This window comes from Microtus ochrogaster, unplaced genomic scaffold, assembly GCF_000317375.1.
Source record: "Microtus ochrogaster isolate Prairie Vole_2 unplaced genomic scaffold, MicOch1.0 UNK1, whole genome shotgun sequence".
NCBI classification, from domain to species: domain Eukaryota; kingdom Metazoa; phylum Chordata; class Mammalia; order Rodentia; family Cricetidae; genus Microtus; species Microtus ochrogaster.
Window position 1 is genome coordinate 38017967 of NW_004949099.1, and position 17076 is coordinate 38035042.

The 17076-nt window shown below is 48.8% G+C and overlaps 2 protein-coding genes across 9 annotated transcripts in view; both read left to right on the forward strand.

Moving 5' to 3' along the window:
- Chd4 (chromodomain helicase DNA binding protein 4) overlaps nucleotides 1-5034 on the forward strand; it is a 36782-nt gene extending 31748 nt beyond the window's left edge. For 4 of the 7 annotated variants that reach the window (XM_026788056.1, XM_026788058.1, XM_026788060.1 and 1 more), the window contains exons 38-40: nucleotides 3170-3368; nucleotides 4191-4354; nucleotides 4444-5034. In XM_026788056.1, coding sequence (XP_026643857.1) covers nucleotides 3170-3368; nucleotides 4191-4354; nucleotides 4444-4461 — 381 coding nt within the window. In that variant the 3' untranslated portion in view covers nucleotides 4462-5034. The remainder of the gene's footprint in view (nucleotides 1-3169; nucleotides 3369-4190; nucleotides 4355-4443) is intronic. The other 3 variants (XM_013352994.2, XM_005365229.2, XM_005365231.2) reach the window with 1 other exon arrangement.
- A 1085-nt stretch (nucleotides 5035-6119) lies between these two features.
- Nop2 (NOP2 nucleolar protein) lies at nucleotides 6120-16717 on the forward strand. 2 transcript variants are annotated; one of them, XM_005365232.2, is made up of 16 exons: nucleotides 6120-6201; nucleotides 6444-6553; nucleotides 7637-7682; nucleotides 7835-7923; nucleotides 8726-8910; nucleotides 10499-10554; nucleotides 10642-10796; nucleotides 10892-11091; nucleotides 11220-11309; nucleotides 12853-12940; nucleotides 13014-13154; nucleotides 13887-14026; nucleotides 14157-14246; nucleotides 14345-14467; nucleotides 14588-14816; nucleotides 16004-16623. In XM_005365232.2, exons 2-16 carry the CDS (start codon nucleotides 6448-6450, stop codon nucleotides 16621-16623), a joined length of 2358 nt encoding a protein of 785 aa, XP_005365289.1. In that variant the 5' UTR covers nucleotides 6120-6201; nucleotides 6444-6447. The 2 variants fall into 2 exon arrangements, with proteins under 2 accessions (XP_005365289.1, XP_026644107.1); XM_026788306.1 differs by lacking the exon at nucleotides 6120-6201 and having other exon boundaries at nucleotides 6448-6553; nucleotides 16004-16717.
- Nucleotides 16718-17076: the final 359 nt, after the last annotated feature.

Genomic DNA, 17076 nt, shown 5'->3' on the forward strand with positions numbered 1-17076 from the left:
GGGCAGAGAGAGCGAGTAATGCTTAGTGGGCCTAATGGCTTCTGTTGTGAATCCACAGCTTTGGCATTGAAAGCAGTGGGAATAGGGACACATAGTTAGTTCCAATTCTACTTGTGGATGCTGAGGTGGGAATTACAGGTAATTTTCAAAAGAAAGCATGTATTCTTATTTTTTAATTTCCCCACAGCCATTTATCTATAACAAAACTTAATTCTTAACTCTTGGGCTATACCAAAGCTTGCCATGAGCACTGGTGAGTGCTGAGTCTGGTGTACATAGTAAGACCCAAAAGTAGCTGACTGACCTTGAGTCAGTGAGAGAGGTGCTCCTGTGAGATCAGAGAGATGTTCAGTTTGAGGAGAGCTGCTTAGCATTTCTCACAATTGACACCCTTCAGCCACCTTCCTTACCACTGCCTACATCCTCAGTGTGAGGCACATTGAGGGACATCAGTCACCTGCATAGCAGTACTGCCCGCTACTGTGGACATCACTTGAGTTTGAAAAGAGTGGCAGTAGTTAGGGGTGTTGACACATGCCTGCCACCTAGCTAGTACTCAGGAATTTGAGGCAGGAGTTTAAGTACAGGGCAAACTAAGACAATTTAAAAAGATGTACAGCGGAGCCGGGCGGTGGTGGTGCACGGCTTTAATCCCAGCACTCTGGAGGCAGAGGCGGGGGTGGGGTGGGGTGTGTGTGTGTGTGTGTGTGTGTGTGTGTCTCTGTGAGTTCAAGGCCAGCCTGGTCTACAAGAGATAGTTCCAGGACAGGAACCAAAAAGCTAAGGAGAAACCCTGTCTCAAAAATAAAAAAAAAAAAAAAAAAAAAAAAAAAACCTACAGCGATGCATGCTTGTCATCTCAGTATTTAGATGGTGGAGGTAGGAGAATCAGGAGTTTAGTGTTATCCTTAGCTAAGTTTGAGTCTTAGCTAAGTTTGGTCACAGTTGGATCTATCTTAAACAACCCTTCCTAAATAAAAGGCAAGACTAAACATTTGGAATGCTTATAACCTGAGGTGGGGGAGTGAGTTGGTGTGGTATATAGACTAGAAGTAGATGTCTATTTGGGCATAAATTCGTACATCTTGACTAACACAAGTCATATGTAAACAGGCTCATTCTTATAACATCCTTTATCCCTAGTGGGTCTGTGTAAGAACCAACAGGAACAGCATGTTGGGAGCTCCTGCCTGTAATTCTAGTGCTTAGGAGGCTAAAGTGGGAGGAACCCTGCCTTCTAAACAAAATAAAACAATAAAAACCAACCTGCTTGACAGCAGCAACAGCAAAACAGTATATAAGGCTGGGTATGGATGTAGCTTAGTCACATAGCACTTTACTGGGCCATGAGCTTGATCTTCAGTACTAGGGAAAGAACATTCAAACAATGGATACGTTTTGTAATTTAAGAACTAACATTCACTAGGCGATGGTGGCACATGCCTTTAATCCCAGCACTCAGGAGGCAGAGGTAGACAGATCTCTGTGAGTTTGAGGCCAGCCTGGTCTACAAGAGCTAGTTCCAGGACAGGCCACAAAGCTACAGAGAAACACTATCTCAAAAAAAAAAAAAAAAAAAAAAAAAATTCTCAGGCAGAAGCAGGTGTAATTCTGTGAGTTCCAGGGTAGCCAATGTAAGGTTGTCATCTGCTACATCATGAATTCATGGCCAGTCTTGGGTTTATGAAACTTTGCTGTTTGTTTGTTTCTGAGATCCAGATAACCTGATTGGTACAGTTCCTATCTTTATAGGATAGATTACTGTGCCACAAAACTATTTTTTCCTTAGTCCCAGCACCTGGGAGAATGGATCGTGGCCAGTTTGAGGCCAGCCTGATTTGCAAGTGAGTTCTAGGGCTACCCAGAGCTACAGAACGAGACCCTGCCTCAAAAAACAAAGCTATTTTTGGAAGGTGTGGTAGTGGTGGTACTGGTTTTTGCCTGCAGGCCCATCTGCTCCCAGGTATTTGAGAGGCAATTTAAGATTTACTTACTTGTAATGTGTTTGTGTGCCTCCAAGTGTCCCAGCATCTAGCACAGGCATCTGATGCTCTCTCACACTGCCCTCTTACTTTGAGACAGTCTCTACCTGAACTTGGGGCCAGCAAGTTCCAGTGATCTTCCCTATCTGAGAGCTCGGGCCACATGCTTATTACCCTAGGGCTGAGATCTGAACTCCAGCTCTTGTGATTGTCTAGCAAGCCCTCTTCAGTGCTGTGCCATTTCTCCAGCCCCAGGGTTGCAATTTCAAGACCAGTCTGGGCAACACAGCAGTATTCTGTTTCATTGACCTCTTGTCCCCTCAAACCAGAAATGGTGCACATTCCTGTAACCCTAGCACTCGGGGAGTAGAGCTAAGAGGATCAGGAGTGCAGTCATCCTAGGCTATCTAGTGAGTTTAAGGCTACCCTAGTCTACCTGAAACCCTGTCAGAGAGCAAACTTTTTTTTTAGGCAGGGTTTCTCTTTGTAGTCCTGTCTGCCTTCTAACTAGCTCTGCTGCAGACTAGGCTAGCCTTGAACTCACAGAGCTCCATCTGCCTGTTTCCCAATTGCTGGGATTAAAGGTGTGTGCCGCCAACACCACCCATTGTCAAAGAACAACAACAAAATATTGAAAGTGAAACTAGTCATCCTATGGTTTTGAGGAGCAAAGGAAGTGCCTGGTATATAACTTAAATGTGCATGGTCATCAATATATGACTTAACTGCTGTAAAAGATGTATACATAGGAAGATATTGGAAGAAAATTCTCAAAAAGTTAACATTTTCTCTAGCAGGGGGATTACCTATGGTTTTATTTTTTTCTTTTTTGGTTTTTGATAGTTCATGACAGGGTTTCTCTTTCTAATAGCCCTGGTTGTCCTGGAACTCACTCTGTAGACAAGGCTGGCCTTGAACTCACAGAGATCCACGTGCCTCTGCCTCTTGAATGCATGCACCACTACCACCCAACTTTATTTTATTTTTCTAAGTTGAGTTTTTATTACTTCTCTATGAGGTTCTAAAGAATAAGGAATTGTAAAAGTGTGGGCCTCTAATGGGGAGGAGATGGTGTGCCGTGATCCAACGTGGGGAAGGGGTAGTGCTGAGGAGCCGCAAGTTCACCTGAGAGGCCCGTCAGTGAGAAAGTGGCAATTAGTCCAACCCCTCTTTTCCCTCCCGTGCAGCTCTTGGAGCAAGCCTTGGTGATCGAGGAGCAGCTTCGAAGAGCAGCTTACCTGAACATGTCAGAAGACCCCTCTCACCCATCTATGGCCCTTAACACTCGTTTTGCTGAGGTGGAGTGTTTGGCAGAAAGTCACCAGCACCTCTCCAAGGAGTCGATGGCAGGAAATAAGCCAGCCAATGCAGTCTTACACAAAGGTCGCCAGTGGCTCCCCTGCCTCCTGCTCCTTCAGCCTCCCTCTCTACTCTTCCGTCCCCAACATCCGTAGCTTCTTACTGCGGCAATCAAGGATAACAGTTTGCTCTTTGAACTCTTAGTATATTTGGGTTCTTGAGAATAATAGTGTCACCTGGGGATATTTTAGAGGTGACTTCAGTTGATTTTTAGATCCCTTCAAATTCTAGACCCCTTTCAGTATTGTGTTTCTGATTACAGTAAAACAAAACATTATGAGGGGTGGAGGGTAAAATATGAACGGATGGGTGTCATAAAGGTGGTAGGAGACATCCAGAAAGTAGAAAAGCATGCGTGTAAAAGAGGAGATCATAGGTGTTAGCTGTTTGATCCCTGATGCTGAGAAGAAAAGCTGTAAGAAATAAAGCCCTTGTGTTGGCATTCACCTGTCATCCAGCACAGAGAGGCACAGGCAAGAGGATGAGGAAATCATGGTCAGGCTTGGCCACGGTGAGTTTGAGGCAAACCTTTAAAAAAAAATGGAGAGAATAGGAAGGATGCACTAAACAGATCAGAATCAGCCAACTATGGTGGCTTATGCTTAGAGCCCCAGGTACTTAGGAGACAAGGCAGGAATCTCACCTGAGCTCAAGTTCCAGGCCTAGCCTGGGCCACAAAAGCCAACTGGAACTAGAATATGAAGAGTAGGGATCTGGGCCAAGCCGGTTAAGTGAGTGTCAAGAGGCAATAGCATATCCTGGTGTATGCTGGGGAGCAGCCAGTGCTTAGAACTGTGCCCTTGACGACCACAGCTCACGACCTCCCCTCCCCTTTTTTCCCCTCTGCAGTCCTGAAACAGCTGGAAGAATTGTTGAGTGACATGAAAGCAGATGTGACTCGACTCCCAGCTACCATTGCCCGAATCCCCCCAGTTGCTGTGAGGTTACAGATGTCAGAGCGGAACATTCTCAGCCGTCTGGCAAACAGGGCACCAGAACCTCCCCCACAGCAGGTAGGACCAATTTCTTAGTTGCAGCTCTTGTGTTCTTGGCTTTCCTACCTCGGCTCTGTTTTCTGACTCTTGGCTGTTTATCCTTCTAGGTAGCCCAACAGCAGTGAAGACCCAGCGATGATCCCACTTCCACCACTGAGCAGTGACCTTCCTCACTTTCTCTTGTCCCGGCTGCCCCCTGGGGAGCCGGAGAGATCCTCGCCTTCCTTCTGCCCATCTTCTGAGTTGTAAAGGAACAGCCCTGTGCACTAGGGGCAGGGAGGGAGGGAGGGGCAATGGTGCCCTTCCTGCTGGAGAGACAAGCAGCAATAGCGCGGCGCCATGTGCAAGGAGCTGCAGGCTGGCTGCCTTCTGGACCCTGGCTTCTCCCCACCGCGCACCTGTTACAAACTGTTGTGGGTTCTGCCAGGCTTGAAGAAAATGATCAGAATTTCTTCCTCTTTTTGGTTTTATTATTTTGTTGGTTTACTTTGTGTTTTCTCCTTTTGGGGGGTATTCAGAGTGGGCCGGGCCCCTGGGCGAGACACAGCTACCTCTGTTGGCATCTTTTTAATACCAGGAACCCAGCGGCTCCAGCCACTGAGCGGCTAAAATAAAGTTGGAAAAAAAAAAGAAAAAAGAAAAAAAAGGAAAAGAACCAAAAGCATAAAAAAACCACAACAAATTTCTTGATGAGAATTGAAAATAAAAGTTTCCTTGTATTTTAGTGATCTGGTTCAGTGTGGGTGAGTGGGTGCCAGGTGCTGCTATTGTAGAGAACAAGAGGCTGCTGCACCGTCCCTCTACCTCTAACCTGGAGCAAATGCATTTCCGCAGAGTCCTCCATGCAATAGTTACCTGCCTGGTAGTTGTGAAATAAGGCCAGCATGACCACCTAAGTGCTAGGGAAGCATTCTATATGGGAATGTGTAATACATACATATGCACACACATTTTGTGTTTGTTTTTTGAGGCAGGGTTTCTCTGTAGTTTCGATCTCAGAGATCCGCCTGCCTCTCCTTCCTGAGTGCCCAGTGGATGTGAGCCACCACCTGCCTTTTTTTTTTTTTTTTTTTTTTTTTGGACAGGCTGGCATTGAACTAAGAACTGCCTGTCTGCCTCTTGAGTGGGCACCTAAGGAGGTGTGTTTGAGGCTGCCCTCAAATTCTGTTTCCAGAGAGCTGGGTTAACGTTAAAGGAGTCCACCACCACACCCAACTTATTGTTCATAACTTTTTGTATTACATACAATTGTGGGGAGGACTACTGTACACGTGGAGGTCAAAGGGCAATTTGTAGAAGTTAGTTCCCGACGTCCACAATATGAGCGTGTCCAGTAATGAACCCTGGTTGTCAGGCTTAGCCGCCTGGAAAGTTCTTTACTCTTATCTAGTACTGCTTTGGAAGAGGGCGAGTACGTATTTCTGGCTAAATGAAGAGGGGAAGATTAGATTCCTTAAGGAAAGCGGTTCTAATCAAAACTTGGGAGCAGGAGTGCGGAGACGTGGAACCTCGCGATCTTGAGATCCTAGGATGCCAGGGCAAGGGTCGTGCTGCGGTTCTAGATAGAAGATTGGCGGCCTCGGGCGTCCTAAACTGGAACCCTCGGAGGGAAGCGGACGTCGGCGGGAAGGCGGAGCGAATAGGAGCCGGCTGCCGCACGTTTCCCCCCCCTGAACCGCTGGAGCCGGGGACGCGTGTGTTCCTAAACTTGTTCCGTTCCGGCGCCCCTGCCGGAAAAGGCGGGGCGCTGCCCGGAGGACCTTTGCGCGTGCGCAGTACACTTTGTCGGCTCGCTGTCTGGGATCTCTTCCCCGAGTGCACGTGGAGAGGGCCTTTGCTGGAGCCGCTTAGTCTCCGGGAGCCAGGTTAGCCAGGCGGAGGCTTCAGGTGCTTGTGCGGTATCCCGGAAAAGGGTTTCGACCTGGGCGCGCCGAGAGGGGCGCGGTGCCAGGGTTTGGTGGGAGTGCCTTGAGGGGGCCCATCAGGGGTCGCGAGCATAGCTCTGGGTCGGGCGGGTCTCCTTCCCGGGTAATATCGCCGAGCCTGTGGCCTGCGTTCCCCTTTCAGTATCCACAACGCTGCCCTACCCCGTTTTTCTTTGCTTTAGCACCATGGGGCGTAAGTTGGACCCTACGAAGAAGGAGAAGCGTGGACCTGGCCGAAAAGCCCGGAAACAGAAGGGTGCAGAGACCGAACTGGTTAGGTTCCTGCCTGCAGGTGAGGGTCGTAGCTTCCTAACCCCGCCTGGCCCCTGGTCCATTTTATATCATAACCTCGACCCGTTTGCGCGTCCGCCTTCACCTGCTGCGTAGATGTGAGTTGTTAGGACAGAAGTCACCCGTGTTGGAAGATAGGGTAGATGCCGCTGGGGCACGGGTACCCGGGTATGCGAGGAGAGGTGCCGTTCTCCGTTTCCAGAAAGGGGGCTCTCATGAAGAATTTAGAAAGGTTTTGCCGAGCCTGGTTTTAGCAAGCAGGAGTTGGAAACGGGACAGGCCAGTCATGAATTGTCTGGAAGAAGGGATGAAAAGCAGGGGTCTGAGTGCTGTGTAGTGAAACACTGCTTGGGAGAAAAGACTGCGTAGGGAGCTGGTGTCCGGTTTTGAATGGAAGGTGCAGTTTATTGAAGCATTGGCCAGTCACAGCCCCATGAAAGAGATCCTCAACTCCATGGACGCATGGTATCGCTTGTTAGATCTTAGAATTCTGGGAGAGAGGCTTCGTTAAGAAATGGATGCTGAGGAGTTGGGTGTCTTACACACAATGGAAAGCGCTGCAGTTTCTTGTAGAGTATATATATACACATATATAATAACATTAGCAAAACTCTGCTGTAGTTGATAACTGAATGAGCTGAGAATAAAGGAAAGGGCAGAGAAAAGGTTTTGAGGTTCTGCTGTCGTCAGAATGTCCCTTTTGGTTTGATTTGGTTGCTGAACAGTCAGGCAGATGACTGCTTCATCGCCTCTACGCCTCCCCCCCCCCCTTACTGGAGGCTATGGAATGGAACCTGGGGCTTTTCCCATTCTGTCCCATCAGCCCCGCCTCCATATCTCCCCTTAACTCCCAGGAAAGTGTTACAGAGTGTTGCACACTGACTATACTTTGTAGCCCTGTGTCTTTCTTTCCTGTCGCTGGGTGAACCCCGGGGCCTGTACCTGCCAAGGGCACACTCTACCACTGAGCCACATCACTGATTCTCTCTGTAACACTTAAGTTAGTGTAGCAGCCCTCTTCCTAGTTACATTTGTGCTTCCTTTTTGTGTGTTTCTCTTAAACTCCTGATCTCCTTTTGAACAGCTGGTGATGAGAATTTCAAGAGGCTGTCTAGTCGTGCTCGGAAGAGGTGAGTGTTGGATGCCCAGGCTTAGCAGAAATTGGAGCTGCTTGGTACATGGATGAAGAGGGCCAGTTGTGCGTTGCCATGTCTCCTTGTTAAGGTGGGAGGTAGCAGAACCTAGAGGCGTGTTCCCATGCCTTCACTTTCTGTATCTACAGGGCAGCCAAGAGGCGGTCCAGGTCTGTTGAAGTCTCTAAGCCAAATAAGTCTCCTAGAACTGAAACATTGCCTGGAGTGCTATCGAAAGGTCAGTGAAAACAGGATCAGTTGCTGTGTGAAGAACCTTCTGGACCCTAGATAGGCTAGGATTTCTAGAATGGAAGGAAGAACAAAAAGCTTTTTTTTTTTTTTTTAATATAAAATCTATTTTTGTTTGTTTGAGGCAGAATCTCCTTTTGTAGCCTTGACTGTCCTTGGGCTCATTCTGTAGACCAGGCTGGCCTTGAACTCAAAAAGATCCTCTGTCTCTGCCACCCTAGTACTGGGATTAAAGGTGTGTCTTGCCATACCTGGTTAAGATTGCTTTTTATCTTACTTATTTTTTAAAAAAAAAACTGTCTCAATTTATCTTATGTGCATGAGTGTTTTGCCTGCATGTATAAGTGTGTATCACATGTATCCTGATGCGCATGGTGGTCAGAAGAAGGTATCAGATCCCCCTAGAATTACAGTAGTTGTGGACCACCATGTGAGTGCTAAGAACCAAACCTGGGTCCTTTGCGAGAGCAACAGCTGCTCTTAACCTCGGAGCGGAGCCTTCCCTCCAGTCCTATTTCTGTTTCTATTATTTGTTAATTATGTGTGTGGGAGGGAGGGAGGGTGTGGGTGTGTGCACATGATGTTGATTCTACTGGAGATGGAGATGCAGGTCGTGGTGAATTGTCGCGTGTGGGTTCTGGGAACTGAACTTGGGTCCGGGACAAGGTTAGTTTGTGCTCTCCAGCCCCCAAAGGTCATTCTCAGGGCTATAACGACAGACTCCAGAGGTGTGGGACAGGGAGTATGGCAGCCATCTGCTCAGGATGTGTCAAACCCTTTACTGTTCTCAGGAGCAGTTCAGGCTCGAGGTAAGAAGCGCCCAGCACCAGCTGAAAACAGTGATGGGGATGAGGAGGAAGAATCTGAGGAGGAGGCTGTGGCAAACCAGGGGGACCTCTGGGGCTCTGAGGACAGTGATGCCGATATGGTGGATGACTATGGAGCGGACTCTGGCTCGGAGGATGAAGAGGGAAAGGTGAGAATCACTTCTGTGTGTTCTCAGATCTTTTTGTTTGTTTGAGATAGGGTCTTACTGTGTAGTACAGGCTGGCCCCTTAACTCAGAGATCCTCCTGCCTCTGCTTTCTGAATGATGGGATTAAAGAGAGGGATCTTAGCAGATGAAGATGTAAGACGGTAGATACTTGGATATCCTGCTGAGTGTAAATACACGCACACTTCAAGTGTAAACATTTGAAGTTTTTTAGACATTTATTTAGTGTGTATATGCACATACATACTGTGAATGTGGAGGTTGGAGAATAATTTGGGGGTCTATTCTCTCCTTCCACCATTTGGGTCCCCGGGACTGAACTGAAGTTGCCAGGCTTGGCAGCAAGTGCTTTTGCCCGCTGACCCCAAGTACTTTTTAAATTTTATCTGCTTGTGAGTGTGTGAGTGCAGACGTCTACACACGCCAAAGCACGCGTGTGGGGTCAGAGAACAGCTTCCCAGGAGTTCTTCCACCAAACTGTCTCTCTTTACTTACTCACTTTTTATTTACTTATTTAATTTGGGAATGAGTGCTATCCTGCTGTCCTTGAAGGTTCTTTTGGTTTTTTGAGGCAGGGTTTCTCTGGGTAGCCTCAGCTGGCTCTGTAGACCATGCTGGCCTTGAACTCAGAGATCTGCCTGCCTCTGCCTCCCAAGTGTTGAGATTAAAGGTGTGCGCCACTACTGCCCAGTTTGAGTGCTCTTTTTTTTTTTTTTTTTTTTTTAAAGATTTGTTTACTATGGGCTGGAGAGATGGCTCAGAGGTTAAGAGCATTGCCTGCTCTTCCAAAGGTCCTGAGTTCAATTCCCAGCAACCACATGGTGGCTCACAGCCATCTGTAATGGGGTCTGGTGCCCTCTTTTGGCCTGCAGGCATACACACAGACAGAATATTCTATACATACTAAATAAATAAATATTTTTTTAAAAAAAGATTTATTTACTTATTTTATGTATGTATGTTCTTGTCTGCATGTACATCTGCACACCAGAAAGAGAGCATTGGATCTCATGACAGTGATGAGAGGGCTGGGAGCCACCATGTGGGTGCTGAGAACTGAACTCAGGACCTCTAGAAGAGCAGCCCGTTCTCTTAACCATTGAGCCATCTCTCCAGCCCCATTGAATGCTCATTTTTAATGAAGCAGTTGTTGCAGGGCTGAAGTAGTAAAAGCACTCACCTGACATGTGAGGCCGTGATAGTTGAATCCAACACGGAAAAGAAGGTTCCCATCCAGATGGGACAGGCCAGTCGCCCAGGGGTTCAAGAGCAGCCTGGATGTATGTCAGAGAAAAAAAGATTTCTTTCTTTTTATCTAGTTTATTGGTAGGGAGGTGGTATATAATGAGGGTAAAGGGTTGTTTTCTGTGGTACCAGCCATTATATGACTAGGATGTGTTTATTCAGAAGAATGGAAAACTGGAGAGGAAGTACACGTAACATAGATTCTCTGTCAGAGCTTACTCGTGTCCTTAGCTTCTCTGTTTGCTTCTGAGAGTGTTAGGTTAGGGGAAGGACGAGTGAAGCAGGATGACAAGGGAGCCTTCGCCTTAGCCCTTCTCTCCTTGCAGTTGCTGCCCATCGAAAGAGCCGCTCTGAAGCGGAAGTCGCGGGAGGCTGCCGCCGGGTGAGTTTGGCAGCAGCTGGGCGGAAGAGATTTCAGGAAGGAGGGTATCTGTTTTGGCTTGAACCTCTGTTCCCGGCTTGTTTCTAGGGGTCAGTGGAGTGAGGAGGAGACGGATGAAGAGGAAGATGATGTTCCCCCTGAGTCCGGTCCCCCAAAGGCTGGCAAAGCAGAGGGGGATTTGCAGATCAATGTGGAGGATGAGGAAGCCTTTGTGCTGCCCCCTGCTGGGGAAGTGGAGCAGGATATCCTTGGAGTGCAGAGTGAGGGTTGGAGGAAGGCACCAGAGGAGGGTTTCTTAGGCCTACCACTTGAGGCAACATTTCCTTAATGGGCCCACATGCCCAGGCTCCAGACCTGCAAGGAGTTCACAAGCGGATCCAGGATATAGTGGAGGTGCTTCGAAATTTTGGGGCTCAGCGGGAAGAAGGACGGTCTCGTTCCGAGTATCTGAATCAGCTTCAGAAGGATCTGGCCACTTACTATTCATATGGAGACTTCCTGCTGGGCAAACTCATGGAGATCTTCCCTCTGTCTGAGGTACCCACCTGCCAGTCTCTTCCTTCTGCTTTTCTCACCTTTGTGGGGTGTGAAGGCATCTAGAACCCCGCCCCCAACTCTACCCATCACTCTCTTGACCCAGTCCCCAAACACTGTTTCCATTGCAGTTGATAGAGTTCTTAGAAGCTAATGAGGTGCCCCGGCCAGTCACCCTTCGGACCAACACCTTGAAAACTCGTCGCAGAGACCTTGCTCAGGTGAGGAGTCAGTGTCGTTTAATTCAGGACTGGACCAGCTTTTGCTCACCCGGCCCCAGCAAGTGGGCTAAGACCTGCTCTGTCTCGGGTCTAAGGGCCTAGGCCATGTGGAGCAGGGCCTTGTCTTTGCCACCTCTGCTCCCTGTGACTGGGCTGAGACATCTGCGTCAGGATGAACTGCTGCCTTCTAAGGGATAGAGGAGGCCACAAGAAGCCCCCAGTAAAACACAGCCATACAATTTTATCTTCCAGAATCAGTGTTATCTTGTATACTGTTTATTCGTTTTGAAGATTTATCTTACTTTATTTATGAACGTGCACTATGTGAATTAAGGAATGTTGGTGTGAGCCACATGTGGATGCTGGGATTGAATCCTGGTCCTCTTTAACAGCATGGTTGCTGAGTCATCTCTCCAGTGATGCATTCTGTAGCTGTTATTTAACAGAAGACAGTAGTCTGCTTATTTGGAATGTACTTGACTGAGTTAGAAACCTGGAGTTAAAAAATGGGAGTGGGAAGCCAGGTGGTGGTGACGCACGCCTTTAATCCCAGCACTCGGGAGGCAGAGGCAGGCGGATCTCTGGGAGTTTGAGACCAGCCTGGTCTACAGAGCTAGTTCCAGGGCAGGTTCCAAAACCACAGAGAAACCCTGTCTCGAAAAACCAAAAAAAAGGGGGGGGGGATGGGGCAGAGGGGCTGGGGATGTGGCTTGTGCTAGAGCCTCTGCTTGAGCAGTCACAAGTCCTAGCCACAGTCCCTGTAAGCGGGAGTTTCTGTCCTGCCAGCAGCTCTCAAACACGGAGGCTTAATTGTTTTATTTATTTATTATGTATACAATATTCTGTCTGTATGCCTGCAGGCCAGAAGAGGGCACCAGACCTCATGTGGTTGCTGGGAATTGAACTCAGGACCTTTAGAAGAGCAGGCAATGCTCTTAACCTCTGAGCCGTCTCTCCAGCCCTACTAGTTAACTCTTACATTTAAATTAACCCATAGTTCTTACCTGTGCTTTGCCACATGGCTTGGTGCCTTTTCTCAGTACGGCATGCCCATCTTGCTTCTCCCTCCTCCTGCTTCAGCCTCCTCAGACTCCGCCGTTCTTCCCAGCATTCTCAATGGCTTTCCTGCCTAACTTTATCCTCTTCAACTCTTGGCTGGCAGCTGATTTATTAAACCAATCACAGCAACAAATTTTCACAGTGTACAGAAGAATTATTCCACAGCAACTGGGCTGTGTGGCTAGATCTGGTAGTTTACACCTGTAATGCCAGCACTTGCGAAGCTGAGGCAGGATAGCTCAGGCTACATCGCAATACCCTGTCTCAAAACAAAGGGGCTTGAAGGCCGAGGACTAGAATAGCTAGCAGTCGTCTCTTTCTCTGTCCAGTCTTTATAAGGCACTGGATGGTCTGAGGAGAGTCTGCTGGTTGTTGAGTGGGCGTGCTTGGCGTTGCAGTGACATGGACCTGCGTGGACAGGTTCTCATGCCTGACTGGTTTTGGGTAGAATATATGGTTTTGACATCTTCGTCCTTTTTTTCAGGCTCTAATCAATCGTGGAGTTAATCTGGATCCCTTGGGAAAGTGGTCAAAGTCTGGACTTGTGGTCTATGACTCTTCGGTGCCTATTGGTAAGTGTCCCCGGCAGTAGCCCTTGCGCTGCATCCCTGTGCCAGCACATTCCACAGAGGTCCTCTTTTACAGGCGCTACTCCCGAGTATCTGGCCGGGCACTATATGCTGCAGGGAGCCTCAAGCATGTTACCTGTCATGGCCCTGGCGCCTCAGGAGCATGAGCGGATCTTAGACATGTGTTGTGCTCCTGGAGGGAAGACCAGCTACATAGGTATGGAAAGGGCAGGCTGGGTGGGTGTCATCTGACTGCGCTTTAGAAAGAATATGGGGGGGGCTGGAGAGATGGCTCAGTGGTTAAGAGCATTGCCTGCTCTTCCAAAGGTCCTGAGTTCAATTCCCAGCAACCACATGGTGGCTCACAACCATTCTGTAATAAGGTCTGGTGCCTCTTCTGGCCTGCAGGCATACATACAGATAGACTATTGTATATATAACAAATAAATAAATATTTTTTTAAAAAAAAAAAAAAAGAAAGAATATAGGGTTCATGACGTTTTATGGGATTTAGGCTCCGGTTTCAGCTCTGTTTTTTGACCCTTTAGCTGACCTTGGCTGACTTGGATAGTAATTTTGGTTACATCGTCTCTTACCATGGTTGGCTTTAAAAGGTGAACATAATGCCTGTAGAAGCCCTTGGCACTCTGAGCTGGGTGTGGTACTGTAAGTCTGTAATCCTGTACTCCAAGAACACTAGAAGGTCAAGGCAGGCCGTGGCTATAGAAGAACCTTACTTAGAAAAGGAAAGAAATAAAAGTAATTTTGTGTGTAGGGCCAGAAAGCTGGTCAGCAAAAGTGGAAGCCCTATGGGTGGGTGTGGTCTCCACCGGACAGGCTGGATAAGCAGAGGGGAGTTGGCCTGCAGGCTCTGTGTTGGAGGGTAGGTAGCAAGTGTGAGGCAGGGGAGCTGCTGCTGAGCCCTAATGCTCCCCTCTCCTGCCCACAGCTCAGCTGATGAAGAACACTGGAGTGATCCTTGCCAATGATGTCAGTGCTGAGAGACTCAAGAGTGTCGTGGGCAACCTGCATCGCTTGGGCGTCACCAACACCATCATCAGCCACTACGACGGACGCCAGTTCCCCAAGGTGGGCCTCTTGTCTTCCTGAGGCTTCGGGTTACGTTGCCCTTGGCAATGTTGCTGTGTTTTAGTGCTGTCCTCGGGAAGTTGGTAGTGCCCTTTGCAGCAAGCATCGGGTTGACCTTTCCTTTCCCCAGGTGGTGGGGGGCTTTGACCGAGTGCTGCTGGATGCTCCCTGCAGTGGCACAGGAGTCATCTCCAAGGACCCTGCAGTGAAGACGAACAAGGTGAGGGGCCTTGGCTGGTCTTGTGGGCTGGGGTGTTGAAGTCAGAACACCCGTAGGCAGCTGTTATATGGAGTCTCCACTCCTGTTCTCTTGGGCAGGATGAGAAGGATGTCCTACGCTGTGCCCACCTTCAGAAGGAACTGCTGCTCAGTGCTATTGACTCTGTCAATGCGGCCTCCAAGACCGGGGGCTACCTGGTCTACTGTACCTGTTCCATTACGGTGAGATCTCTGCAGGGGCAGATTAGCTGAGATTGGGTGGGAAGGAAGGCTGTTTGCCTCTGAGAGCGAGCGTCTCGGATCTGGATCCGACTCCACTCCTGCTTTGTCCCCCTCGTCCAGGTGGAGGAGAACGAGTGGGTGGTGGACTACGCCTTGAAAAAGAGGAATGTGCGACTGGTGCCCACTGGCCTGGACTTTGGCCAGGAAGGTTTTACCCGCTTTCGAGAAAGGCGCTTTCACCCGACTCTGCGTTCCACCCGACGCTTCTACCCTCACACTCACAACATGGATGGTTTTTTTATTGCCAAGTTCAAGAAGTTTTCCAATTCTGTTCCCCAGCCCCACGCAGGTAATTAATTCACTCTGTTTTTCCCATCATCTCCTTTGCTCTTCTGTCTTTCCTTAGTATATGTGTGTGGTGTGCACGGTGTGATGCCTGTGGTGTGCAGTGTGATGCCTGTGTGGTGTGCACGGTGTGATGCCTGTGTGGTGTGCACGGGTTGATGCCTATGTGGTGTGCGGTGTGATGCCTGTGTGGTGTGCATGGGTTGATGCCTGTGTGGTGTACGGTGTGATGCCTGTGTGGTGTGCATGGTGTGATGCCTGTGTGGTGTGCATGGTGTGATGCCTGTGTGGTGTGCATGGGTTGATGCCTGTGTGGTGTGGATGGTGTGATGCCTGTGTGGTGTGCATGGGTTGATGCCTGTGTGGTGTACGGTGTGATGCCTGTGTGGTGTGCGGTGGGATGCCTATGTGGTGTGTGGTGTGATGTCTGTGTGGTGTGATGCCTATGTGGTGTGCGGTGTGATGCCTGTGGTGTGCACAGTTGATGCCTGTGTGGTGTGCACAGTTGATGCCTGTGTGGAGGAGGTGTGCCCCTGAGCATGTGGGGAAGCTGGAGCTCACTTCAGCCATTGGCCTCTGTTCACCTTACTTACTTATGATTTATTTATTTTGTGTGTGGATCTATGTGTGGGCATGTGCATGCAACAGAACACCTGTGGAGGTCAGAATAATTTCTGTGAGTTCTCTGTTTTCCACTGTGTGGATCCTGACCCAACGTAGGCTTGCCAGCAGGTAAAAGCACCTGCTGGGCCCACCCCTACTTTTAAAAAGACTATTTAAAAAAATATTTTTTCATTCGTATAATGTGTTTTAGATCAAGTCTTTAATTCTTTCCTCACCACCTTCTCTCCCCTGAATCCATTTAGTGTTGACTATATATGGATGGTATGAGGCCATCTCCTGGAGCCAGACTCCATCCCCAGCAGCCATCAGTTGCCAGGAGCTCCTAAGAATAGCACTTCATAACCCCTGCCACACACACACACACACACACACACACACACACCTCACTTCACTCTTTCCTTCCTTCCTTCTTTCTTTTTTTTTTTTTAAGTTAAACTGTCTGCAACAAGAACCCCTGGGATCCACCTGCCTCTGCTTCCCAAGTGCTGGGATTAAAGGCGTGCGCCACCACCACCCAACAACCTCCCTGTTTCTTAATAATCAAACCATCTCTAATTTTTACCTCAGGAAACACAGCAGCAGCTACCCCTACGGAGCCTGAGCTGAAGGATCAAGTCCCCCCCACGTCTGAGAACAGTAGTCAGCCAGCCAAGAGAGCTGGTGGGGCACCAAAGGCCAAGCAGCAGCTGGGGAAACAGCAGCATTCCAGAAAGCCCTTCCACAAGATGAATGGCACCTCCAAAGGGCCAAGCTCAAAATCCACTGTCCCTTCTGTCCCAAAAGCCCAAGTGTCTGCCAGGCCCCAGGAGAGTGGCCAGCCTGGTGGAAAAGCTGGAGTGAAAAGGAAACTAAAGCGAAGAGGACCTAAACCAAAGTCCTCCAAGGAAGCTGCTCTCTCAAAGCACAAAGCCCCTCCCAACAGTGTGGACTCACCTGCTGTGCCGCCACCCTCTGAGAATTCCATGGCCCCAAGGCTTAAGGACTGCAGTCAATCCCTTGGGATAACCAAAACGATTGAAAAAGGAAAGCAACAGTTTCCAGGACAGCCTGCCAGGAGAGCTGCTTCCCTAAAAGAGGATGGTGCCCCCAAGGGACCCTCAGTCCCCACTCACAGTTCCGCCAGGCCCCCACCAGCAAAAAGGAGGAAATCTGTGACAAAGGGCAGCAGCCAGCCACTGTTGTCTTAGATGGACTTGCAAACCAGACTCTTACATCCTTCTGCAGTGATGGCCTCCCTACTGTGCATACATATGAAATTTAATATACGTATTTTCACCACTAGTCACTGTTGTGTTTTTTAAGGTGCTGGGTATTGGCAGCTTGTGGGCCTGGGAGTCTCTTGAGAGGGAAACAGCTGGGTATTGCTTGATCATAGGTCTATATAGGTCAATGATAGGCTGCTTGTATTTCTTGGTCTCCCGGAGGAAAAGCCAAAGAATCATATCCAGGGTACTGGGGAGAACACAGCAGGGATGTAGGGAAGACGATCTTCCGCTGCTGGTGCCTACTAGGTACCAGAGCTGAAATCTTAGGCTGTGGCCAGCTCCCTAGGGAAGTGCTAGTCAGGCTTCCTTCTAGTGTTGACTCCACGCCCGCCCAGACTCAGACCCGGAAAGGTCCAGGACTAAACCTCTAGTGAG

Excerpts from the sequence above, each read along its gene's own strand:
- Nop2 (XM_005365232.2), top strand. The coding sequence starts at position 6,448 with ATGGGGCGTAAGTTGGACCCTACGAAGAAGGAGAAGCGTGGACCTGGC. Across the intron at positions 11,092-11,219 it reads AGATCTTCCCTCTGTCTGAG|TTGATAGAGTTCTTAGAAGC; the intron begins GTACCCACCTGC and ends TTTCCATTGCAG. Across the intron at positions 14,468-14,587 it reads ACTGTACCTGTTCCATTACG|GTGGAGGAGAACGAGTGGGT; the intron begins GTGAGATCTCTG and ends CCCCTCGTCCAG.